Here is a 23,059-nt window from a genome sequence, read left to right on the forward strand (position 1 = left end):
TTCCCACTTCATTAAGTTCCTCAGTACTTCATTTCTTTTACAAGGGGTACGCCTGTTTATCCATTCCCTGACGCGGTAAAATAGGGGCTTTCTGCGAACGGTGGTGACTAACCCTAACCCAGTCTCTGAGAGCTTGTACCAGTGGATGCCCACCGTCGGCTTAGGGAGGTCGCAGCGGCCGAGGTGGTCCACTTTAGGGCGAAGAGCCCCACGTTCTGGGCCCTGGGAAGTTGTCACCAGGTCCCTGCTATCTGCAAGAGCTGCCAGGGCAGGAGACGGAGAGAATCTCCAGCCAGAGGGCGGCGGGGAGGAGAGAAGCGGGGCGGAGCCACCATCCTGAGGCTCAATTTAGATCTTCCACTGCCCCAATCCGACGCTCCCTTTCGCACGGCCAAGCTCGGAGGAGCGAGCAGCGGAGAAGGGGGGTTGAGAGTCCCACTAACTGCTGTCAGAGGAGGGAACTAGAAGGCTGAAACACCTCCTGCGGAATCTGCAGGGTTCTTCCGAAGCAGGATGCAGCTGCCTGACGCTGCTGCGAAAATGAGGGGCTCCCTGCTCCTCGCTCCCCACCTTCTGTGCCTTCTGATCGCGTCTTGGGTTCCTCCAGCAGCTGCGGGGTATGGAGAGATGGGGGGAAGCTGAGGCGGGGAGGGAGGAGAGATAGAGGGAACCGGATGAATGGAAGGGAGGGAGAATGGGAAAAGGGGAGGTTGCCTCATTAGGGGTGCGGGGTGGGCGGGGAGGAGAAGGGAGGTGGGCTGCGAGTGGTAATTTAGATTTGGGCGGACTCGCTTGCGAAATGGGCTTTTGGAGCTGGGGCCCACATCTCTCCGGGAAAACAGAGGCAGAATCTGAGTGTTGGAAAGGACTGGCTGGGAAAACTTGTATCCCACGAAACTGGCCCAAAATGTAGTTCTCTGTTTACTTTTCTTTAAGTCACTCCTGGGCTCTTCTCCCCCCACCCGGCCCTCCAGATATTTCACGTTCTGGAAGCCTGAACTTGGGGTGGGGTGGGGAAATATTGTGGATCGTAACTATGTCGTTCCTTTATTCAATAGTAAATTCATAGATTTAGAGCTGAAGGGGGCCTTAGTGGTCATCATAGCCAACTACCCCATAAGTAGAGGAAGAAACAGAGACATAGAAGGGTTTAGTGATTTTTCCCCAAGGACACACAAGAATAGAGATTTGAATACAACTCCTTTGACTTGGAATAAGGCGTTCCCTCCCCTTCCCCCCCCCCCCCCCCCCATTGTACTATGTCTAGGTTTTTTGCCCAACCCTTCATTCTGATTTACTTCCTGATACCAATCTTTTGGTCCACGAAAACCAGGGTTTTGTGACATATATTCAGGATTGTCAGATTATGAAACGAAATAGACACTCAACTAGAGACCCATTTAAAAAAAAATATTAGTTAAGAAAAGAATTAATTAATTAAAAAAAGTACTTTCTTCGGTATGGACTGACTTGATCTCACATGTTGTGAGGACACATCAACTTGATGTCCCAGAGGAGCTTGGATTTTCAGCTTCCTTTTGTAAATTGTCCTTCTCCATTAGAGTATACGCTCTTTGAAAGCGAGATCTGTCTTTTTTTTTCTTGTAGTTTTATCCTGAGCACTTAGTCCAGTGCCTGGCCAGTGTTGTTGTTGAGTAGTGCCAGGCTCTTCTCTGCCCCTATGGATGCCAATACAGTCTATATACAGTGTTCTTGGAAAAGTTACTAGAGTGGGTTGCTATCTTCTTCTCTAGTGGATTAAGGCACACAGAGGTTAAGTGACTTGCCCAGAGTCACACATCTAGTAAGTATTTGAGGTTGGATTAGAGGTGCTATCCATCAGCTCTAGCTTGCTCCTACATGGCTCACAGTAAAGGCTTACTAAATGTGTGTTGCCTTATTGCCAATAAATGCAGAGTGCAGTGGATAGAGTGCTGCTCCTGGAGTCAGGAAATTATGAGTTCGAATTTGGCTTGAGACACTTATTAGCCCTGTAAACCTGGGTCACTTCACTTAACCTCTGTTTGCCTTGATTTTCTCAAATGTAATAATAGCACCAATCTGAAGGGAGATTATGGGAATCAAATGAGATAAAATTTGTAGAGCTCTTAGCTTCAGTACCTGGCATGTGGTAGATACTATGTAAATACTTATTCCCTTCCCTCTTTCATACTGCCTGTCTGATCTGTTGAAAACCAACATAATCTGGGGCAACTGGGTGGTTCAGTGAGATATTCCAATCTGGCCTCAGACATTTCCTAGCTGTGTGACCCTGGACAAGTCACTTAACCCCATTGCCTAGCCCTTACCACTCTTCTGCCTTGGAACCAATACACAGTTTTGATTCCAAAATGGAAAGTAAGATTTAAAAAAAATAAAAACAAAAACAAACCCAACATAACTGGGGCAGTGTAGTGGCATAAGTGGATCCTAGAGTTAGGAGGACCTGGGTTCAAATTTGACCTCAGACACTTCCTACCTGTGTGATTTCTGGGCAAATCATTTAACTCTATGCCTTGCCCTTCCGTCATTGAGTTGTTACTAAGATAGAAAGTAAGGCTTTAACAGACAACAATAACAACAACCCCCTAACCCCCCCCCCCCCCCAACACGAACCCAGGGACAAAACTAGTAGTCAATAAAATTCTGTTACTTGGAATCAGGAACCCAAATCACATCTATCTTCCTGACTCTCTGAAGTAGACTTTTTTTTTAAAAATATATTTTATTTGATCATTTCCAAGCATTCGTTAAAGACATAGATCATTTTCTTTTCCTCCCCCCCACCCCCCATAGCCGACGCGTAAGTCCACTGGGCATTAGGTGTTTTCTTGATTTGAACCCATTGCTTTGTTGATAGTATTTGCATTAGAGTGTTCATTTAGAGTCTATCCTCTGTCATGTCCCCTCAACCTCTGTATTCAGGCAGTTGCTTTTTCTCGGTGTTTCCACTCCCATAGTTTATCCTTTGCTTATGAATGGTGTTTTTTTCTGCTGGATCCCTGCAGATTGTTCAGGGACATTACACCGCCCCTAATGGAGAAGTCCATTACGTTCGATTATACCACAGTGTATTAGTCTCTGTGTACAATGTTCTCCTGGTTCTGCTCCTCTCGCTCTGCATCACTTCCTGGAGGTTGTTCCAGCTGAAGTAGACTGTTAATCAAACCGCTGTTGTTGCTATTCATTGTTCTTCTTCACTGAGGCATGGAAATGGCCTTGGATCCTTGGCTTTGCCAGCCGTCCCCAAGTTCTGTCACTTCTAGGACACTCTGGAAGAGACATCTACTCTGAGGAAAAGGATGCTTTATCTAGATGCTCTCCAGGCACTGTGTGGAGGTTAGGTGATTTGCTGAGGGTTACCCAGCTAGTGAGTGCTTGAGGCCAAATTTGAACTCCTTTCATCCTGCCTCCAGGGACAAGCAAGCACCCTATCCACTTCACCTGCCTTGAGTCACTGGGTTCAAGTTTCACCTCTGACACATACAGACTGTGTGAGTCTAGGCAAGTTATTTGATTTTTCTGTGCTCTGGACAGCTCTCTAAAATTTTAAGTTATATATGAATTACTGTTCTACAGAGGGTGTTGACAGAAGGTGTCCGCATCAAGAATTCCTTATACTACATGAAATTATAGGTCTGGATCATTTAAAAAAAATTGTGAGGAAGGTCAGTGGAGAGAAAGCCAGGAGGAGTCAGGAGGTCCTAGGTTTAAATCTGGCCTCATATACTTCCCAGCTGTGTGACTCTGGACAAGCTACTTAACCCCAATTATCTAGCCCTTACCACTCTTCTGTTTTGGAACCCATTCTTAAAGGTATCAGGTTTTTTTGTTTTTTTTTTAAACCCTTACCTTCGGTCTTAGAATCTATACTGTGTATTGGCTTATCTCCCTCCCTTCCTTTTCTTCCCCCTCCTGGTGCTGGGAGGGAATTTGATCTGCTTAATATCAGTTCTAAGACAGAAAGTAAGGGTTTTAAAAAATGGTGAGTAAAGATTTTCTTGTTTTTTTAAAATTAATTTTATTATTTTTTTCAGTACATTCTTCATTATTGGAGGAGATCCAATAATACACTTAGATAAAATTAGATCCTTGTTCTTGTGGAATTTATAGTGTGGTAAAAAAACATATTAAGAGTTTTGCCTATTATTTCCCCGAACATGGAACAGATGCCCTAAGGTGAGAGGAAGCAGGAGGCAAAACAATTATTATTTTTTTTAATCAAGAAAAATCTGATAAAATGAGGTAGTCTGTAAATACGAGTCAAATCTTCCATATGTCAATGGCTGTTCAATTTCTCTATGCCGTTTGGTGGGTGCAAAATGTAAATAATATCCTTTTTTTCCCTTGGAGTAGGTGTGTGATGACTTAATAGGGAATATTCTTAATTATTCAATTTCAGATATTCTCAAAATAAATTATTCTCATTTCATTTTATCACTGTTTCAGCAGCATTAGATTGGCATTAATATAGTAAATGGAATGTAGGACTTAGAATCATGAAGATCTGAGTTCAAATCCTTGTTCTGACCCTTAATAACTGGATGACCTTGGACAAGTTAGTTTACCTGTCAGCCTGGAAAAATGGAAATTTTTCCTCACTGGAAAAATGGAAATGTTAATATCTGGAGGAAATATATCATAGGATTATCTTAAGACTCAAGTAAAATAATACAGGTATCCCCAAAGTGTTGGAGTAATTTTAGGCTTTTTAACTTTTTTAATAGATTAAAATTGTGCCAAGACTTTTGGGATACTATGTATGTGTAAAGTGCTTTGCAAAAATTTAAAATCCTGTATAAATGCCATTAATACTTCTCTAGTAAAATTTGTGAAAGTGCTTCAAAATGAGGGGATGGGAGAGTAATATCATACATATATGTATATATATATTTCCCTCCCTCCTTCTCAAGGCCCAGTTTTCTGGTGACAGCTCCTAGTGTCATCAGACCAGGAATCAACATGAGCATTGGAGTGGAACTTCTGGAGAATAGCCCCTTTCAAGTCCTGGTGAAGGCTGAAGTGCTCAGGAGCCAGCTAAACATTACAGTCCTGGAAGCAGAAGGAATATTTGAAAGAGGTGAGTTAAATGTTCTCATTGGGCTCTTCATTACTGGAGCAATGTAGTCTTTAAAAAAAATTTTTTTTAAACCCTTACCTTCCATCTTGGAGTCAATACTGTGTATTGGCTCCAAGGCAGAAGAGTGGTAAGGGCTAGGCAATGGGGGTCAGCTAGGCGCAATGTAGTCTTTTTAATCATATTTAATGAGTACAAAATTTTGCCCTAGGAACTAGGGGAAGGAGGAAAAAGAATTCAATAACTGTTACAAATTAATTTTGTGAATTTTGCGAACTTCTTCTTATCTGAAAAGCAAATAGAGAAAAATGAAAATAATCTGAAAGCCAAAAGCTCTGTTTAGCTATTTGATGTTTAGACCTCAAACCTTGAAATGAAGAGAACCAAACTGGAGTCAGGAGGATGAATGAGTTTCTCATTAGTAGAACCTTAGACTTATATTACTTCCCACTCTTTTTGAAAACAAACACAACAAAACCCATCAACAACTAATTAGAAATTCTTCTGCTTGTGCATCCCGTGGCAAGTTACTTAACCTGGTTTGCCTCAGTTTCCTCATCTGTAAAATGGACTGGAGAAGAAAATGACAAATCATTCCAGTACCTCTACTACAATTCCTCCTCCTCCTCCTTTTCCTCTTATGATCCAGAGGCTGTGTCTGACATCTGATCCTTTTTTTTTTTAAACCTTTACCTTCTGTCTTGGAGTCAGTACTGTGTATTGGCTCCAAGGCAGAAGAGTGGTAAGGGCTAGGCAATGGGGGTCAAGTGACTTGCCCAGGGTCACACAGCTAAGAAGTGTCTGAGGCCAGATTTGAACCTAGGATCTCCCATCTCTAGGCTTGGTTCTCAATCCACTGAGCTACCCAGCTGCCCCATGATCCCTTTTTAATAGTGAAAATATAGAAAAAGGAATTAGTAACTGGGAAATATGGCAGGCTGAAAATGAGAGGATGAGAATTTTTTCTGCCAAGATTGATAAAAAATGAAGTAACTTCTTTTAAACTGAAAACAGTCCTGATGAATTTTAGTTGAGACTAGAAACTAAAGGATTGATTGATGTTCATCTTTAGCGTTATCTAAAAAAATAAATCACATGAGGGTGAACAGCAAAAGTTCTGAGAGTTACTGACTAGTTTATGGTATAAATATTTGTCCAAAGTCAGCACAGATAAATCTTGTACAGTAATGAAAATAAGATTAAAAAAAGAAAAGTACCCTCATGTTTGCTTCTCATCCTGCCAAAAGTGAACTGAGTAAGGTAGATGTCAGACCCAAGGGCAGGCTCTTTTTTCTTTTTCTCAGTGACAAAGAAGGTTTTGGTAAATGTGAATGGTTAAAAGGGAAGGTGCCAAACATTAGTCAGTATAATCTCTCTCCAATGCAAGCACTTCCCTATTTTTTATTACTGAAACATTGCTGAACATGAATGGATTAAGCTAATTTAATAAGAGTTTTGGGAAAAGGTTGGAAGGACCAGTGATGACTGTTAGAGAGTGCTTGAGGCTTTTAGCATTCATTTATTAGGAGGAGTTTTAAATTCTAGCTCCACTAATTCAGGGATACGCTTCCTATAGCCCAGGTTTCTTGAATAAATATTTTAATGACTACATTTTGAGCTTATCTTTACTCTCACACCTTCTCCTGCTGTTGTTCCTTTTTCAGTTATCTCTGTTGGCATGGTCTCCCTTCTTCCCCCTTGTTGTTTTGTCCATTTCTTTTTCTTCACTCTCTCCCCTTTCTACTTTTATTTTGGTAAAGAAATATATTGCTATTTCTATTATGCAGTCTTATCAATTTGTTAATATAAAAAATATTTCTTTGAGTCCTTGATGAGCAAAGAGTCTCATCCTTCCAAGATGATGTCTTTCCTAAGGAGATTGGAATTACATTAGTGGTAGCTGTAGATTGTATCAATTCCAGAATAAATCCTTTTTTCAGTGTTAGAATGAATACCACTAGAATCTTTGTTTCTCCTTCTCTGTTCCTGCCCCTTCCTCAACATAATTTCATATTAATGGCCACACTTAGAGGATTTCTGGTCCATTAGAATCTGAATCCCTGTAGGAATAATAAAATATTTTTCTATCATTTATTTAACACTGTTAAATAAGTATTAAGTAAATAAAATCTATCTATATATAGTTTGCTATTATAATTATGAGTTTCTTCATACTGGTAAAAGAAAGAAAGGAAGGAGTGGGGAGCTACTTGGTATTATCAAGAATAGATTCCAAATCTGTAATTTTTCTTAAAGGGTTTTTTGTCCCTCTAAGTATAATGTCACAATTGTACTTAAAAAAAAATTTATAAAAACCCTACTTTTGTCTTGGAATCAATACTGTGTATTGGCTCCAAGGCAGAAGAGTGGTAAAGGCTAGGCAATGGGGGTCAAGTGACTTGCCCAGGGTCACACAGCTAGGAAGTGGCTGAGGCCAGATTTGAACCCAGGACCACCCATCTCTAGGCCTGGCTCTCAATCCACTGAGCCATCCAGCTGCCCCTACAATTTTAAGGAATAGAATGGTGAGCAAGAAGGGAAATGGTATCCTGCCATATAAACAATATGTGTCAATGATGGGATAAGTCTTGGTAGGCTGATAGGAAAATTTACTGATATCCAGAATTTGACGGTATAGCCAGTTTCTTTAGGAAGTTTATATTCTGTATATTAAGGTGGTAACTACAAAAGAGAATATATTATCTTGCAGTATTAGGGAAAATTCCTCTTAATGCACTCTTAATGCACAGTAATATCTGTGATACATATGAGTTCTAATCTTTGACTTTACTAGTTCAAAATAAAGGATTAGGTGTTTATATGTTCACATCTTTTTTCATCGAAATGTTCAACCGCTAGAGGATTAGAGTAAAAAGGCATGTTAATTATCTTCCATTTAATTAAAAAAAAAGTAGATAGAGAGGCAGGCCTGGAGATGGGAGGTTCTGGGTTCAAATGTGACATCTGTCATTTTCTATCTTTGTGACTGCGTGAGTCACTTAACCCCCAATGCCTAGCCCTTACCTCTCTTCTGCCTTAGAACCAATACACAGTATTGTGTTTATTTACTTATATTTATACTTTTGATTTTGATTTAAAATTTTTTTCCATGGTTCCATGATTCATGTTTTTTCCTTCCTCTCATCCCTCTCCCCCCACCTGAGAATTGACAAGCAATTCCATTGGGTTATACATATATATATTATCACAGTATTTTGTTTAAAGCGTTAAAAAAAAAAGTCCCCAAGGTTTTGTGTTATAGATAGAGGGATGGCCTTGGGGACTTGAAGACCTGCCTTTCAGTCTTGCCTTTGACATGTACTAACTATGTAACCCTATGTAACTTGAAACTCCCTATTCTCTCATTTTCTTATCTGTAAAATGGGAATAATAATGGCACCTACCTCATCTGTAAGTAGGGTAATAATAACACCTACCTCATCTGTAAAATGGGAATAATAATAACTCTAACCTTATCTGCAAAATAATGATAATAATAGCAACTACATTATGGGGTGCTGTGAGGTTCAGAATTGTAAAGTACTTAGTACAGTGCCTGGCACATAGTAAGAGTGATATAAATGTTAGCTATTATTTCTTATTATTCTTATTATACTGACTGTGGACCCATTTAAGTTATCAGTGCTCCAGGAGGTTTTCTAAGACTTTTATGTATGGATTGCTTATTTGCTTGGGTGGAACTAAATTTACACACTGGAAGTGTGTAGAGAAGGAGTGACTGCTTAAGCAAGGTCTTGGAGGAATTGGAAGGGGATGGCATCTAGGGCAGAGATAGAAGGATAAAGTTTTTTTTTTTAACCTTTATTTTCCATCTTAGATTCAATACTGTGTATTGGTTCTAAGGCAGAAGAGTTGTAAGGGCTGGACAATGGGGGTTAAATGACTTGCTCATGGTCACAGAGCTGGGAAGTGTCTTAAGACCACATTTGAACCCAGGACCTCCCATCTCTAGGTCTGGCTCTCAATTCACTGAGCCACCCAGCTGCCCTCTAAAGATAAAGATTTTATAAGTTGAGCGCTAACCTCTTTAAGGTGGATGGGAAAAAGGAGAGAATAAGTTATGATACCAAAAATGTTAAGTAGTGGAGAGATAGTTGTTGTGAGTATGAAAAACTGGTAAATTTCTAAACTGAAATAAACAAACAATAAGAAAGAGTACATGAACAGGATTTCAAATAACTAGAGTCTGAGGTTGTCTTTTCAATTGTACCCAATGCTTTTTGACCCTTTTGGGGTTTCCTTGGCAAAGATGCTGGAATGATTTGTCATTTCTTTCTCCTGCTCATTTTATGAATGAGGAAACTGAGGCAAATAGGGTTAAGTGATTTGCCCAGAAAACCACAGTTTGCAAGTGTCTGAAGCCAGACTTGAACTCAGGAAGATGAGAGGTTTTCTACAGAAATGTAAGAAAATAAAGCCTCTGCCTCTTCCAAAGTTCCCCAAACTTGTTCTTTTCCCTCTGAATAGGTTAAATGGCTCCCTTACTATAACATTGTTTAAAGAATGAATTTGTAGTATACTACAGTAGAAAATACAGGAGATTAGGCTTTTTTCTTTTTTAAATCCTTACTCTCTTCCTTACTATCAGTTCTCAGACAGAAGAGTGGTAAAGGCTAGACAATCAGAATTAAGTCACTTGCCCAGGGAAGTAACACTTTGCAGCAAAGAAGTGTCTAAAGTCATGTTTGAACCCAGGTCCTCCCAACTCCAGGCCTGGTGATCTTTCCACTGTGTTTCTAGCTTCCTTAAGATGAGGATTCAGAAGTCAAATGAACGTTTCAGTTCTGGCTTTGCCATTTACTACTAATATTACCATGGGCAAATCACTGAAAATTTCCATGACTCCTGTTTCCTCATCTATATAATGTTTGTTAGACTAGATAGCTAGGAGGTCTTTTCTAAAGCTAGAGGTTTTGAACCTGGAGTAAGATGAATAGATTTCAAAGGAGTCTGTGGCCTTGAATGGAAAAAAATTGCATCTTTATTTTTCTTAACTTCTAACTGAAATATATAGCATTTCCTTCCATTATTAAAAAGCATGATTTTGAGAAGGGAATCAATCCCAGGCTTCACCCAGCTACCAAAGTGATTCATGACCTAATGAACCACTGCTCTAGTTTATGATCTGATGTTCCTTATGCAAAGAACTTAACCTTTAGGAGTTTCAGTTTTTTAAATTAAAAAGTAGAGAAAATACCTGCTTTACCTACTTCTCTGGGGTCATTTGAGGATTAAATGGGATCATATATGTGAGTCTTTTGAAAATTGTTAAAATGTATAGGAGTTGAGTTAGTATTTTTACTGCTTATACCTTCCTAAGCTAATTTTCTTTTTTCTTTTTTGTAAAAACCAACCAACCTTTATCTTCTGCTTTAGAATAGTACAGTAAAGGCTAGGCAGTTGGGGACAAGTGACTTGTCTAGGGGCATATAGGTAGAAAGTATTTGAGGTCAGATTTGAAACAGGACCTTTAGTTTCTAGGCCTGGCTCTCTATCCCCCGAGTCACATAGCTGTCCCCCTAAGCTAATTTTCAATTATGATTCCATTAGAATGAAAGAAAATAAATAAGAACACAAGGAGCTTATTAATTTGTAACTTGTGGATGGAGGGAGCAGTTTATCATTTGTGTAGGCATGTGAAATAATTGAAATGTTTCTGATATTGTGCAAACTCAGATGCCTAGTCCTTTTCCATTTTCACAGTTTGAAATTTAACTTGTGAATTTTCTTTCTTGCTTCTTTGTAGATTGCTCTATATTTTTTAAGGGTGGTACCCTGTAGACATACTTTCTCCCATCATATAATCATGGGAAAACTGGCTTCACTCATAATTTGTTCTAAGGTCTTAGCCAAATAAACAAAAAGCTACAGAGTAAAACAAATTCAGTTACTCATCATCAACAATCATTTATTGAGAGCCTGCTGGGTGCAGGGCCTTGCCCGAGAGTTGTGCCTCTCCCACTTCCCACTGGCCAGTTGGAATATTTGGGCATGAGGCACCTTATAAATATGTAGGTTGTTTTGAACAACCTTTTTATTTTTTCCTCCTTGAGCTAAAAGCTTGGGGAAAGTGAATTCAGGCTTGCCCAATCATTTGAAAAGGAACTTTAAACCTGCCCTTGCCTAATTCTTGTTTCTTTGACTTTTTATCATTTACTGTGACACCTAAACTGTAAGAAGGACTTTATAGAATTTTCAACATGAACTGAAAACGATTCAAGCTCACTTGAATCCTTTAATTCTGATGTTTTCTTTTCCCTTTTCTTAAGCGATAAATCAGCTTTGTGAATTCTATCTAGAACAGAATCAGTTCAGTAGTGCTTATGAAAGTATATTAATTAGAATGTGGCGTAGGCAGATCTCCCAGTGCAAGTTCTCACAGGCAGCTCTGTTAATAGAACTCAGTCTGTACTTGTATTTTCAGGATAATTTTAATTTTTTTGAGATTGTGGTGGTGACAGTGGGAAGAACATAGAGGGGTGGGGTTTCAGATTTATTTAATTCAGTCTTATTTACCTGTGAAATGCAAAAAAAAAAAGTATTCTAGGAATTTGGATCAGGACACTAAAATCATATAACAATGGCTATTCATGTCCAAGACAATTATTAAACACTTATCTAGGGTGGTGCTGGGCTAGGCAACTCTATAAAGGGAATTAAACATGCTTATAAGGACCTTTCAGACTATTTTTACCACAGTGTGAGAGAATTCATTGGTACACAAAGCACATTGCTATAAGAAAGCCAACAGAACAGCTAAATTCTATTCCTTTAAAGTGCTTTTTAAAAAACATTTATTTACTTTTTTAAAAAAGCCTTTCTTTCTGTCTTAGAATAAACATTAAACATCAGTTCCAAGGCAGAAGGGTGATAAAGGTTTAGGCAGTTTGGGCTAAGTGACTTGCCTAGGGTTACATAGTTAAGAAGTTTCTGAGGCCAGATTTGAACCTACAACTATTCCAAATCCAGACCTGGTTCTCTATCCACTGAGCCACTTAGCTTCCTTTTTCCCTTTTACATTTATTTGTAATGGGATACAGTTGGAGGCAAGATGAAACTCTAGTTAACTTTTTAGAATCATAGAATTTTAGACCTAAAAGCAACCTTAACATCACCTATTCCAGTTTTTTTTTTTCAGATGGAGAAGCTGGGGTCCAGGAAGATAAGATTATTTCCCCAAAGTCACACAACATAGACAAGATCCTAGATATTGTTATTTTTAGTTCAGTGTTCTCAGTAAACCATAGGAAACTTTTTCTAACAAGGACAACCATATGGGAAGCCCTCAAAGTATTTTTAAATGTTGACTGACTTGATTCTGAAAAAAAAAAAGCTAACTAAAATTACTAATACTTGAGAGACTTTTCCTTATTTTGGTCCAAATGATTCATTTCAGCAAAGATTTCTTGAGAGCAAAGCCTTGTAGTATGCACTGCATTGTGGTGGTGTATAAAGGTGAGTAAGATATAGCAATGTAGACCCTGAATAAAGATGTTTATGTTGTATTAGGCAAATTTGTTCCTTGTAAGCCAAAGAGCCAATTCTTCTTTTTCTTTTTTCTTTTTTTTTAGTGTAGACAAGAGGATTTTTATTTTAGCTGTCTCCTAATCAAACTTTGCTGTGAAATTACATGTCTGTACAAGACGGATGATTCATGTCAGTGAAAGGGAGGGAACTTACTGGGATCTGACAATCTTGCATTCAGTATGGCTCACAATTCTAAGCTATGGCGTAACCTTGTAAATAAACAGTAGGAAACTATGTCTGAGTGTTTAATTATGAAACTCGAATCCAATGGTATTGAAAGGGACTGTGAAGACTCCACTAATTCCAATATACATGTCTTGGTCCTTTCAAGTGATTTACTGACAGACCGATCTGTGGGAATAGAAATTATATACTCTAAGAAGGTGAAGTGCATTACTATGAGATCATTTATATTTCAATGCATTTTTTTTTTACAATGGTGAAACTAAGAATTCCTGAAACATTGTTTCTATGTTCCCATCCTATTGGTTGTCTGATCTTATATGAAACTTGTATATGGAACTGGTTGCATGTGAAACTTCTTGGGGAATTTTAGATGGGCGGGTAGGAAGGATGGGAGAAAAATAAATGCTATATGTGAAACAGAAGCCTTGTGAGACTCGAGAATATTTTATTTATTTTTTCTTAAGAATATTTTGATGTTAACTGAGAGAAGGAACTAGACTTCTTTCTAAAATAAATGAATTTTCATTGATAGAGGAAACTGTCTCCACTAGTATAGATTAGGACATTCCTTGCAATTTATACTCTTTAAAAAAAATAAAAAATAAAAATTTCAATTTTATTTCCCCTGAATTACATGTAAAAACAATTTTTAAACATTTGTTTAATATATACTCTTAAAGATTTGTCTGATTCACTGAGAAATTAAGAGACTTGCTTAGTTATATAGCCAGTATATGTTGTAGGCAGGACTTGAATTTGGCCAATTCTTTTTGACTCTGAGGCCTGATCTTTATCTACTATCTATGTGACTACTTCTCAGCTAATTAAAAAAAATGTTGATATCTTTTGCTTTCATGTCACCTATGTTTTCCAGTATGTCCTCTCTATTCCTCTCAGAGAGCCATTTCTTATTATAAAAGATACTCTCCCCCCCCCCCAAAAAAAAACCTGTTAAGCAAAACTAACAAACACTGTTGTCTGTATTGTTCCTTACTCTAAAATCCTCTTCCTTTGTAAAGACGGGAAGGTGGTGCTTTCTCATATTTTCTCTTTGGGACTAATATTGGAAGCTGTAACTTCACAGCATTTAGCTTTAACTTTTAAATTAAATTTTATTGCTGTGGTTGTACTTTCCACTTTATTATAGTCTTTGTTTTTCTGGTTCTGTTTACTTTGCATCAGTTCATGAAAGTTTTCATGCTTCTCTCTAGTCATCATTTCATCACTTGTTATAGCACAGTTTTACAAATATTATCTCATTTGATCCTTATAACAGCCCTGGGAGGTAGATTTATTTATTTATATTATATTATTATATATTTTAGTATATATTATCTATATTATGGAAATATTTCTACAAATAATAATACAAAGCAGCATGGAATACATTTAAAAAAAAGTTACAAGTTAAGGGCTGTAATTCTTCAGAGGTCAGGAGCATTTCTAGCTAGAGCATTTAGGGAAAGTTTCACAGAAGAAGTCATTCAAACTGGGTTGGATTTTAACAGGATAAGATTAGGAATGGGAGAAAGGAGGTATACTGGATAGAGAACTACCCTTAGAGTTAGGAAGACTGTTGGGTTCTCAACTTGCCTTTGACACATAGTTATTTGTGTAAACCTTGGCAAGTCATTTCTTAAACTATAGAAAGGGTCAGGTCTGTACTGTTAGAGGAAATTTTCTCTTCAGGAATCACAGGTTCAGTTCTTCTCTCCTGCCCCCAAAATGAATTGGAAAAATAGCTTTTTAGATGTTCTAGTTGAATCAAGGAACACTACCAAGGAAGAACTGACAAAACATGGGTACTAATGGGGTATGGGAAATTTAATTAACTTCAGTCTGGAAATTTAATTTACCTCCAGCCTTGGTTGATTGACATAGCCTTTCCAGGAAAAGTAGTGTTGATGAAATATCTTCACTTTCAATGTTGATTGCATTAATTGGAGAATTCCCTAATTCTCAAATATGAACATTTCTTTCAGATTAGAGTTTGTAAACATTCAGAAATTACTCTACCAATCAATTTTTCACTTTCTGATTTGAAAGGTAGGCACCAGGATGATGAAAGGCATTGACACCATGTCGTGTGAGGGTTCCTTGGAGGAATTAGGGATGTTTAGCCTTGAGAAGATAAGATGTCTTCAAGTATTCAAAGGATTTACATTTGGCAATGCAAATAGATTTCTTCTGCTTCATTCCAGAGGGCAGAACTAGGAGCAGTGGATAAAAACTTCCAGTAGGCAAATTTGGGCTTTATGTCATGCCATCCAGAAGAGTAATGGACTTTTTTAGGAGGCTTAGGGTTTCAGATATAGATCTTAAAATAAAAGTTTGTTGCTCACTTTTGTATATTGTAGAGGTTTCTGGGGTGTATGGGTGTTCAAGAAGGACTAGTACTTCTGGTGTGAGGGCTTGCTGAGCCCTTTTCAGGGTTGCTCATCCACCTTTGGTGTTCACCTGGCATTCAATTCTCATCTGTGACTTCAAGAAGCTCTAGCATGCTCAGAAGTCACATGCTGGCAAAACCATCTGACCAGACAGGCCAAACCAGGTTGGGGGTAACTGACACAGATGTTAAATCTTGTTTTTAAAAAGTTGCAAAAAAGTTGCAGCTGGACTTCTAAAATTCTGTAAATGAGACTGAGGCTGACGACTTTTTCTGCAACACTTAAATCTAATTCATGCACAACCATCACTCCATGATATCATTGGTCCTTTTTGAAAATGAAAGATAAACAAGAATATATTTTAGAGGATGTGGTTTGGAATAGGTGAATTTTGAGATCCCATTCACCCTTTACATTCTGTGATTTTCTTGGAGATGATTTACTTTAAAAGGATGCTTGTTCCCTTTTTGAATAACTAATTATTAGCAAGTTTTTCCTTATTGAGAGCTGCAGTCTGGTTCCGACTTGTGCTTCTTGCTCCTACTTCTGTATTATTGCAAATAATTGCAATTGTATTATTGCAAAAAAAGAAGAGTAGTTCCCCTTCTCTAGTGCAGCCTTTAGGTATTTGTTATAAGTCTTCTCCAGCTTAAGTATCCCAGTTTCTTCAACTGATATTTGTATGATTTGGTTTCCAGTCCCTTCATTCTTCTAGTTGTTCTTCTCTGGACACTCTCCAGCTAATTTGTGTCTTTTCTAAGATTGTACCTAGATCCAAGTGCAATATTCTAGATATATTCTGACCAGGGTATACAGTAGGACTATAATGATCCTTCTCAGTTCTGGGCACTAATACCCTTTTAGTGAATTTCTTTTTGCTCATAGAACTGTCAGCGGGGTAAGGGAATAGGCATTAATATAGCATTTACCATGTGCCAGGCTCCGCACCAAGTACTTTTCCAAACGTTATCTTATTTGGTTCTCATCACAACCCTGTGAGGTAGATGCTCTTACTGTCCTCATTTTATAGCTGAAGAAACTGAGGCAAACAGAGGTTATGACTTGCCTAGGATCATACAGTAAATATCTACAGTTGTATTTGGATTCAGGTCTTCTTGAATCTAAGAAGGATCCACTGAGCCTTTATGACATTCAATAATTTCTTAAAAAATTAAACAAATTAAAAACATTTATTTTTAGTTTTGAATTGAGAAACTCAATGAAACCCAGTGAGAAGGCAAGAAATAAATATGCTACCCACTATATATATATGTATATATATATATATATATGTAAGAAGTAGAATATATATACATATATACATATATATGTGCATTCAATAATTTGACAAGGGATTTAAAATTCTTGTGAATTTTATGACTACCCATCCCTGGGCATCAGAGATAACTCTAAATTAGGGAAGTGATATTATTATTATTAACCATATAAGGTCCTGGAAGGGATTGTTTCATTTTTGTCTGTCTTCTCAACATCTGGCACATGGTAGGTGTTTAATCAGTGTTTATGAGTTGATTGATTGATTAAATAGTGTTCATATATAGTAGAAAATCTTTTCTCTCTCCCATGTCTGTAGACTGACTGAAGCTTGTTAGAATCTCTTCTGGATCTGGTCAGATTTCCAGTACTAAAATATTACTTCCCTTCCTCTAGTCTCCACTCTGGTATTTGGCACAGGCCAGATGTGGGAAGGTGTAGCACATTGCATTCCAGTATATGTTTAAAAAGTTAAGGAAAGGTTTCATTCTATGTATGCTTATTATACAATTTTAAAATAGCCAGCCTCTATTTGTAAATCAAACTAAACTGTTGGTTCTTAGACCCATGCCAAATGTGGAACACAAAAACAGCATTTCTTTTGATTTGTATAGGAGGCATGGATTAGAGCAAACACGGTTCTAATCTTAACTTTTCTTGGTTAAGCAACCAAAAAAGACAAGATTTTTTTCTGAAGCTTTCAGTAAACAAAAACACAACTTTAAATACTTAGTGTGGTAGAGAGAAGATCCTTGAGTTTGACCTTTAGAAAAATGTAATGCAACATTTCCAGTGACATGGACTATCACTTGATCTAGTTAGAAGAAATGTAAATTTTGTACTTTTGGCAAAAGGTTTTTGTTTTTTTTTTCCCCTCTGGGTGAAATTCCAGAATGTAATGCTTATTCATACAGGGTTGGCCACTGCCATCTACAAACAGGAGCTAATTAATCCTGAGCCTGAGAATATCTCTGAGAGAGAGAGAGAGGAAGGTTTTCTTCCTGCCTTATACACAAATGCTATTTGAAACTAAAGTGATTGAAAATTCTTGCTTTTTGAATGTTTTATTGATGTGCTTTGTCTTTATGTGGCAAACATTTATAGATTACTCCAGTACTCTTTGTGAGAGGTCTCTCCTAATGAAGTAAAACAGTTAAATAAAACTAATAATACAGTGATCTTATCTCAAAGTACATGAAACATTTCACCTGTGTAGACAACCCCCTTCCAATTTCTGTATTTTTAAAATGAAGAGAAATCCATTTTCTCTACCTTATGCTGCTACCACACTGGAAAAAAAGAAAATAAATTTCTTAAAACAAATACACTTAGTCAAGCAAAACAAATTCCTATAATGACTCTCTCTGTCTCTGTTTCTGTCTCTCTCTCCCCCCAGAAGTCTTAGTACAGTTTTATACTTTAGTAGGGTTTTTTTGGGATACCTTGTATATCCTTCTGCACCCCAAATTCATCACCTTTGTGTACTGGATAGAGTTCCAAGACATCCACACTCTTCTTGAGCAACATATATGAATTTAAGGGGAGAATGATCTTATTTTCTGAGGAAAAATACCCCAAATACCAAATATATCAGACATTTAAAGACAAAAGCAAAAGTCACAGAGGATACCAGTAAGGTGGCTTAGAATTGTTTTCCTTTTTGTGTATTTCTAGCTTGTCCTAATGTGCCCTGCTTTATTTGTGTTTTTTGAAAGTTGTGTAAATCAGACTTTTATAAGTGAACAATATTCTTCCCATTCATTTACGTTATTTGCTTTTTCTTAATTTCCCACATCATAGGATTTAGGGCTGGAAGGGAATTCAAGAATGTTCTTGAACAATTCCTTCTTTTTGTGGATGAGGAAATAGGTCCTGAGAGGTTGTAGCTTACCCAGTTTAGAAAGGTAATAAGTCTAAATCCTCTGACACCCAATCCAGTGTCTTTTCCTTTAGGCTTAGATGGGTGATTGACACCCAGACAGTCCTTTTAACTAACTCACTGTTCAACTTCTTTCTTAAATTTAGAAAAAAAAAAAGAGATTTAAAAAATATATTTTTGTTTCATATGGAAACAATATAGAAGGTAATATATACCAAAATGTCCTCCTGTATCCTTCCCCTTTCCTTTCCCAAAGAACTATGCTTTAAAACAAAGATTTTTTAAAATAAAAAAATGAAAAGAGAAAAATTCAATCAACATAGCAACACCCAGAAAAATTATATTTAATAATAAAATAATTATATAGAATTTTAATAGAAAAAATTATATATTAAAAATATTTACTTATATTTGCACCATACATATGAAATTCTCCCACTCCCAACTCTTCTCATAGATACTCTTTGGAGCCAAGTTGGTTCTTTGTAATTAGGTAATACTCATTTTTGATTGTTTGGTGGCGGTTGTTCTAAAATAAAATTTTAAATAAAAATGATTCATTAAATGAAATAAGATAGAAGTAGAATAATCCTTTTGGATTTAAGTTCTGCCTATTTTGTCCATAAAATAAAATATAAAAATTTTAGATTTTGACATTTTCCTTTTTTTTTTGTTCTTTTGAGGTAGTAGATGAAAATAGTATTTAGATATTTAATGTAAATATTTTTGTAGCTCTGTCCATTTTGCTAACCCTTTTTCATTTTTGTTGTCATAGTAAGCCAAGTTGGGTGCCAACTAATACCATGAGTCCAGGCACTGAGGAGAATTTCAAAGCATCAGACCTCAAGGAGCTAACAGTTTGGTTGGGCATGGACAAGATCCACATGCATGGCATAGTTACTGAAGGTTACATGATGGAAGACAATTAAATACTAAACAGTATTGTAGCAGTTTGGAGTAGAGGGAATAACCAAAGGGATAGAGGGATTGGGAAGACTTCAAGAAACATCTGGGAATGCATAACTTATATGCATGAACTACAGGGATAAAGTTGGCCAAGACGGGGAAGGGTTGTTGAGGAACAGCTGGAAATAAAGTCTGGTAGGTAGGGTAGGGCTACCTTGGAAAGACTGTGCAAAGTAGGCAGAAGAGTATGAGTTCCATATAGTGGGAAGTCAGTGAACCTTTTAGATGGATGGTGTCTGGAACTTGAGGATGCAGGAAAATCTTTTTTTTCTCCTGTGATCTCATAGAATTAGAAATAGACAATGAGTAATGTCAACTTTTTTTTAGTGGGAGAGTAGGTTTGAGAGCTTTAGTTTGACAATAGCAGAAGAATGTAGCACTTAGGTTGAGGAATCCACAGTCCCTATATTATTTTTCCAGTATAGCTGTGTAATAATTAAAATGGGTGTTTTGCCAAATAGTAAGAGTTAAAAAAGTAATATTCGCCATTTTAATAATAAAAATTTAAGCTATGAATATATTAGTAGCTTTATTACAGCAAAGTAGAGATAGTAAAGAGAAGGAAATATGGGAAGGAGATAGGGAATATTGCCTAGATAAATACCCTATAATTGTCAATCCAGAGAAATCCTGTGGGATCTGCCTCTTGTTTCTGATCTGTGAACTTTTATCAAAAAGATCTTCAAGTTTCTGACTAAGTTAAAAAGGAGGGAGATTCCAAGTTCTTGAATGATTAAGTTAAAAGTTCTGATTGATTACATAGAAAAACAAAAGGAAGGTAATTCAATTTACACAACCCCCCTATGATTCTATTGGGAGATGAGCATTTTGAAATCTCCCCAATTGAGGATTTCAGGAGATTAACATGCCTAGTCTCTCCAGTGAATCATTTCAAATAACCAGCTTATATGTCTAAAGATTCCCTTATTAGAGGTGTATAGAGCTGCTATATAGAGAAGACCAAAGTATCATTTTAGAGACCAAAGTACCATTTTGAAAAAATCTTTACCTTTTGTCTTCATAGCAATTATAAGACAGAAGAGTAGCAAGAGCTAGGTTCACAGTTATATGACTTGCCTAGGGTCACTCAGGAAGGGTCTGAGACCAGACTAAATGATAATTGGCAGTAAATTGGCAGTAAAATTTGTATTGTGACTTCAAGAGACTGGGATTTTGAAGGTTCCATATGAAGGTGTCAATAGAAACTGACATTTCTGTCAATCAGCTACAATGATTAAGCTCCTATAATCATAGGAGCTTGCCTCCTGGGTATGTGCTGTAGGAAGAAATTAGAGGATCCAAATAGGTTGTTCAAATTAGGAGGATAAAGTCACAGACAAGAAATGACATTTACTGAATTGAAGACAGGAGATCTGGGTTCTATTCCTACTCTGCTGTGCCTATTGGAAAGTCATTTTACCCCCCTTCTGGCCTCAGTTTCCTCATTCATTCTTTTGACAGTCAACAAGTATTTATTGCCAGACGCTTTGCTAGCTAAGTGTTAGAGATACAAAGAAAGGCAAATATATGATCCTTGTCCTCAAGGAGTTCACAGTCTAATGGGGGTGATGACTAAGAGGCAGAGGTGAGCAGGAAAGTGCAATCCAACCATGGGAGACAGACCGCTTCTGTCAAGTCAGGGAAATTGGAGATGAAATATGTACCCAGAGCTTCCTGGGTAAGTCAGTTTGACTAAAATGTAGAGCAGGTGAAGGGGTATATAATCAGTTGTATGTTGCTAAATGTTTAACTATCAAGCTCCTTGGAAGGAAAAAAAGTATGCACACATTTTTAAGTTTAATTTGCATTATTAACACTTTTCTAAGTCTAGACAATTAACAAAATAATAAATCAAGTTGTGATTTGAGGCCATTGCTGATTTCTGAGCTTTATTTAAAAGAAATCAATTTATTATTTATTTATTAACATTCCTTTAAAATTTTGAGTTCCAGATTCTCTCTCCCTTACTCTTAACAATATAATGTGAATCATACATGTGGAATCACACAAAACATATTTCCACATTACAAAACAGCAAAAATAAAAGAAAGCGAGAAAAAAAATTATATTTTAGTTGGTACTCAGAGATCATTCATCTGGAGGTAGAGAGAATTTTTTTCATCATGAGCTCTTTGTAATCGACTTAGATCATTGTATTGAAAAGAGTAGTCTTTTACAACTTATTACAACATTGTTGTGTGCACAAAGGTTTTGCCATGTTTTTCTGGAACTATCCACCATCATTTCTCATAGCACAATAGTATCCCATTACAATCATGTACTGCAACTTGTTCAGCTACTCTCCAGATGATGAACATCTCCCTCAATTTCAATTGTTTGCTGCCACAAAAAGAGCTGCTATTAATATCGTTGTATAAATATATAGCCCATTCCTTTTACTTTTGAACCTTTGGGCTATAGATTTATAGTAGGAGTATTGCTGAATTAAAGGGTATTCACAATTTTATAGCCCTTTGAACCAATCATAAGTGCTCTTCTCCTCCCTGGAACTTTGACTCAGAGTTGCCAATCAGTGCCAATTATACCCAATGCCAGAAAAGGATCCCCTGTAATCTTTCTTACCAGTTGAGATTGCTCTTCAGAGTGGTTGAACCAGTTTACTACTTCACCAAAAGTTCATTAATGTACCTATTTTCCTTCATCTCTTCTAACATTTGCATTTCTGATAGGTATGAGGTGGTACATTTGCTTTTCTCTAATCAGTAGAGATTTAAAATATTTTTATATGATTTGCTTTGATTTCCTTTGAAAATTGTCTATATCCTTTGAACATTTATCAATTTGCGAATGGCCCTTATTTTTATAAATTTAACTTAGTTCCCTATATATTTGAAAAATGTAGCCTTTATCAGAGAAATTTGTTATAAATAAAAAAAATACATCATTATATGTGGTACTAACTTTTAGCAAAATAGAGTTACCCTTGGGGCAGCTAGGTGGCTCAGTGGATAGAGTATCAGGCCTAGAGAAATTCCTGGGTTCAAATTTGGCCTCAGATACTTTCTAGTTATGTGGCCTTGGGCAAGTCACTTAACTCCAATTGCCTACCCTTTACTGTTTTTCTGCCTTTGAAGCTATACTTAGTATTAGAAGGCAAGATTAAAAAAAAAAAGTAGTTACCCTCATTATCTCTATTTATTAGGACTATTTTTGCTTTTGCTTTGTTTGAGATTACAATTGTTATCCCTACCTTTTTTACCTCAGCTAAAACATAATGGATTCTGCTATAGCCTTTTATTTTAACTCTGTGTGTGTCTTTTTGATTCAAGTGTGTCTCTTGAATATTAACATATTGTTGAATTCTGGTTTCTAATCTGTTCTTCTACTTGCTTCTGTTTTATGGGTTAGTTCATCCCATTTACATTCACAGTTATAATTACCAACAGTGTATTTTCCTCCCATCTTATTATTTTGTTTTTATCCTTTTCTTTCTCTTTTTTATCCTGTTTTTCTTCAAAAATCTCTTTTGCTTCTGACCACTGCCTCTCTTAATCTGGACTCTCTTTCATCATTCCCCCTCCTTCATCTCTCTTATTCCCATCCTATTTCCCTATTGGGTAAGATTGTTTTCTATGCCCAACTGCATGTGGATATGTCTATATCTATATCCTTTCCTCTTTGAACTAGTTCCAATGAGAACGAGGTTCAAGAATTGCCTGCTAGAGTGAATGAGCAGAGCTAAGTGAACATTATACACAGAAAGTAAAACATTGTGGAATG

At 36.9% G+C, this 23,059-nt stretch overlaps 1 protein-coding gene across 1 annotated transcript in view; it reads left to right on the forward strand.

Annotated features, from left to right (window-relative positions):
* Nucleotides 1-324: 324 nt before the first annotated feature.
* CD109 (CD109 molecule) overlaps nt 325-23,059 on the forward strand; it is a 187,702-nt gene continuing 164,967 nt past the window's right edge. Inside the window, exons 1-2 of the mRNA XM_007484202.3 lie at nt 325-617; nt 4,914-5,080. Of these exons, the coding sequence (XP_007484264.1) occupies nt 514-617; nt 4,914-5,080 (271 nt within the window). The 5' untranslated portion in view covers nt 325-513. The remainder of the gene's footprint in view (nt 618-4,913; nt 5,081-23,059) is intronic.

This window comes from Monodelphis domestica, chromosome 2, assembly GCF_027887165.1.
Source record: "Monodelphis domestica isolate mMonDom1 chromosome 2, mMonDom1.pri, whole genome shotgun sequence".
NCBI lineage: Eukaryota > Metazoa > Chordata > Mammalia > Didelphimorphia > Didelphidae > Monodelphis > Monodelphis domestica.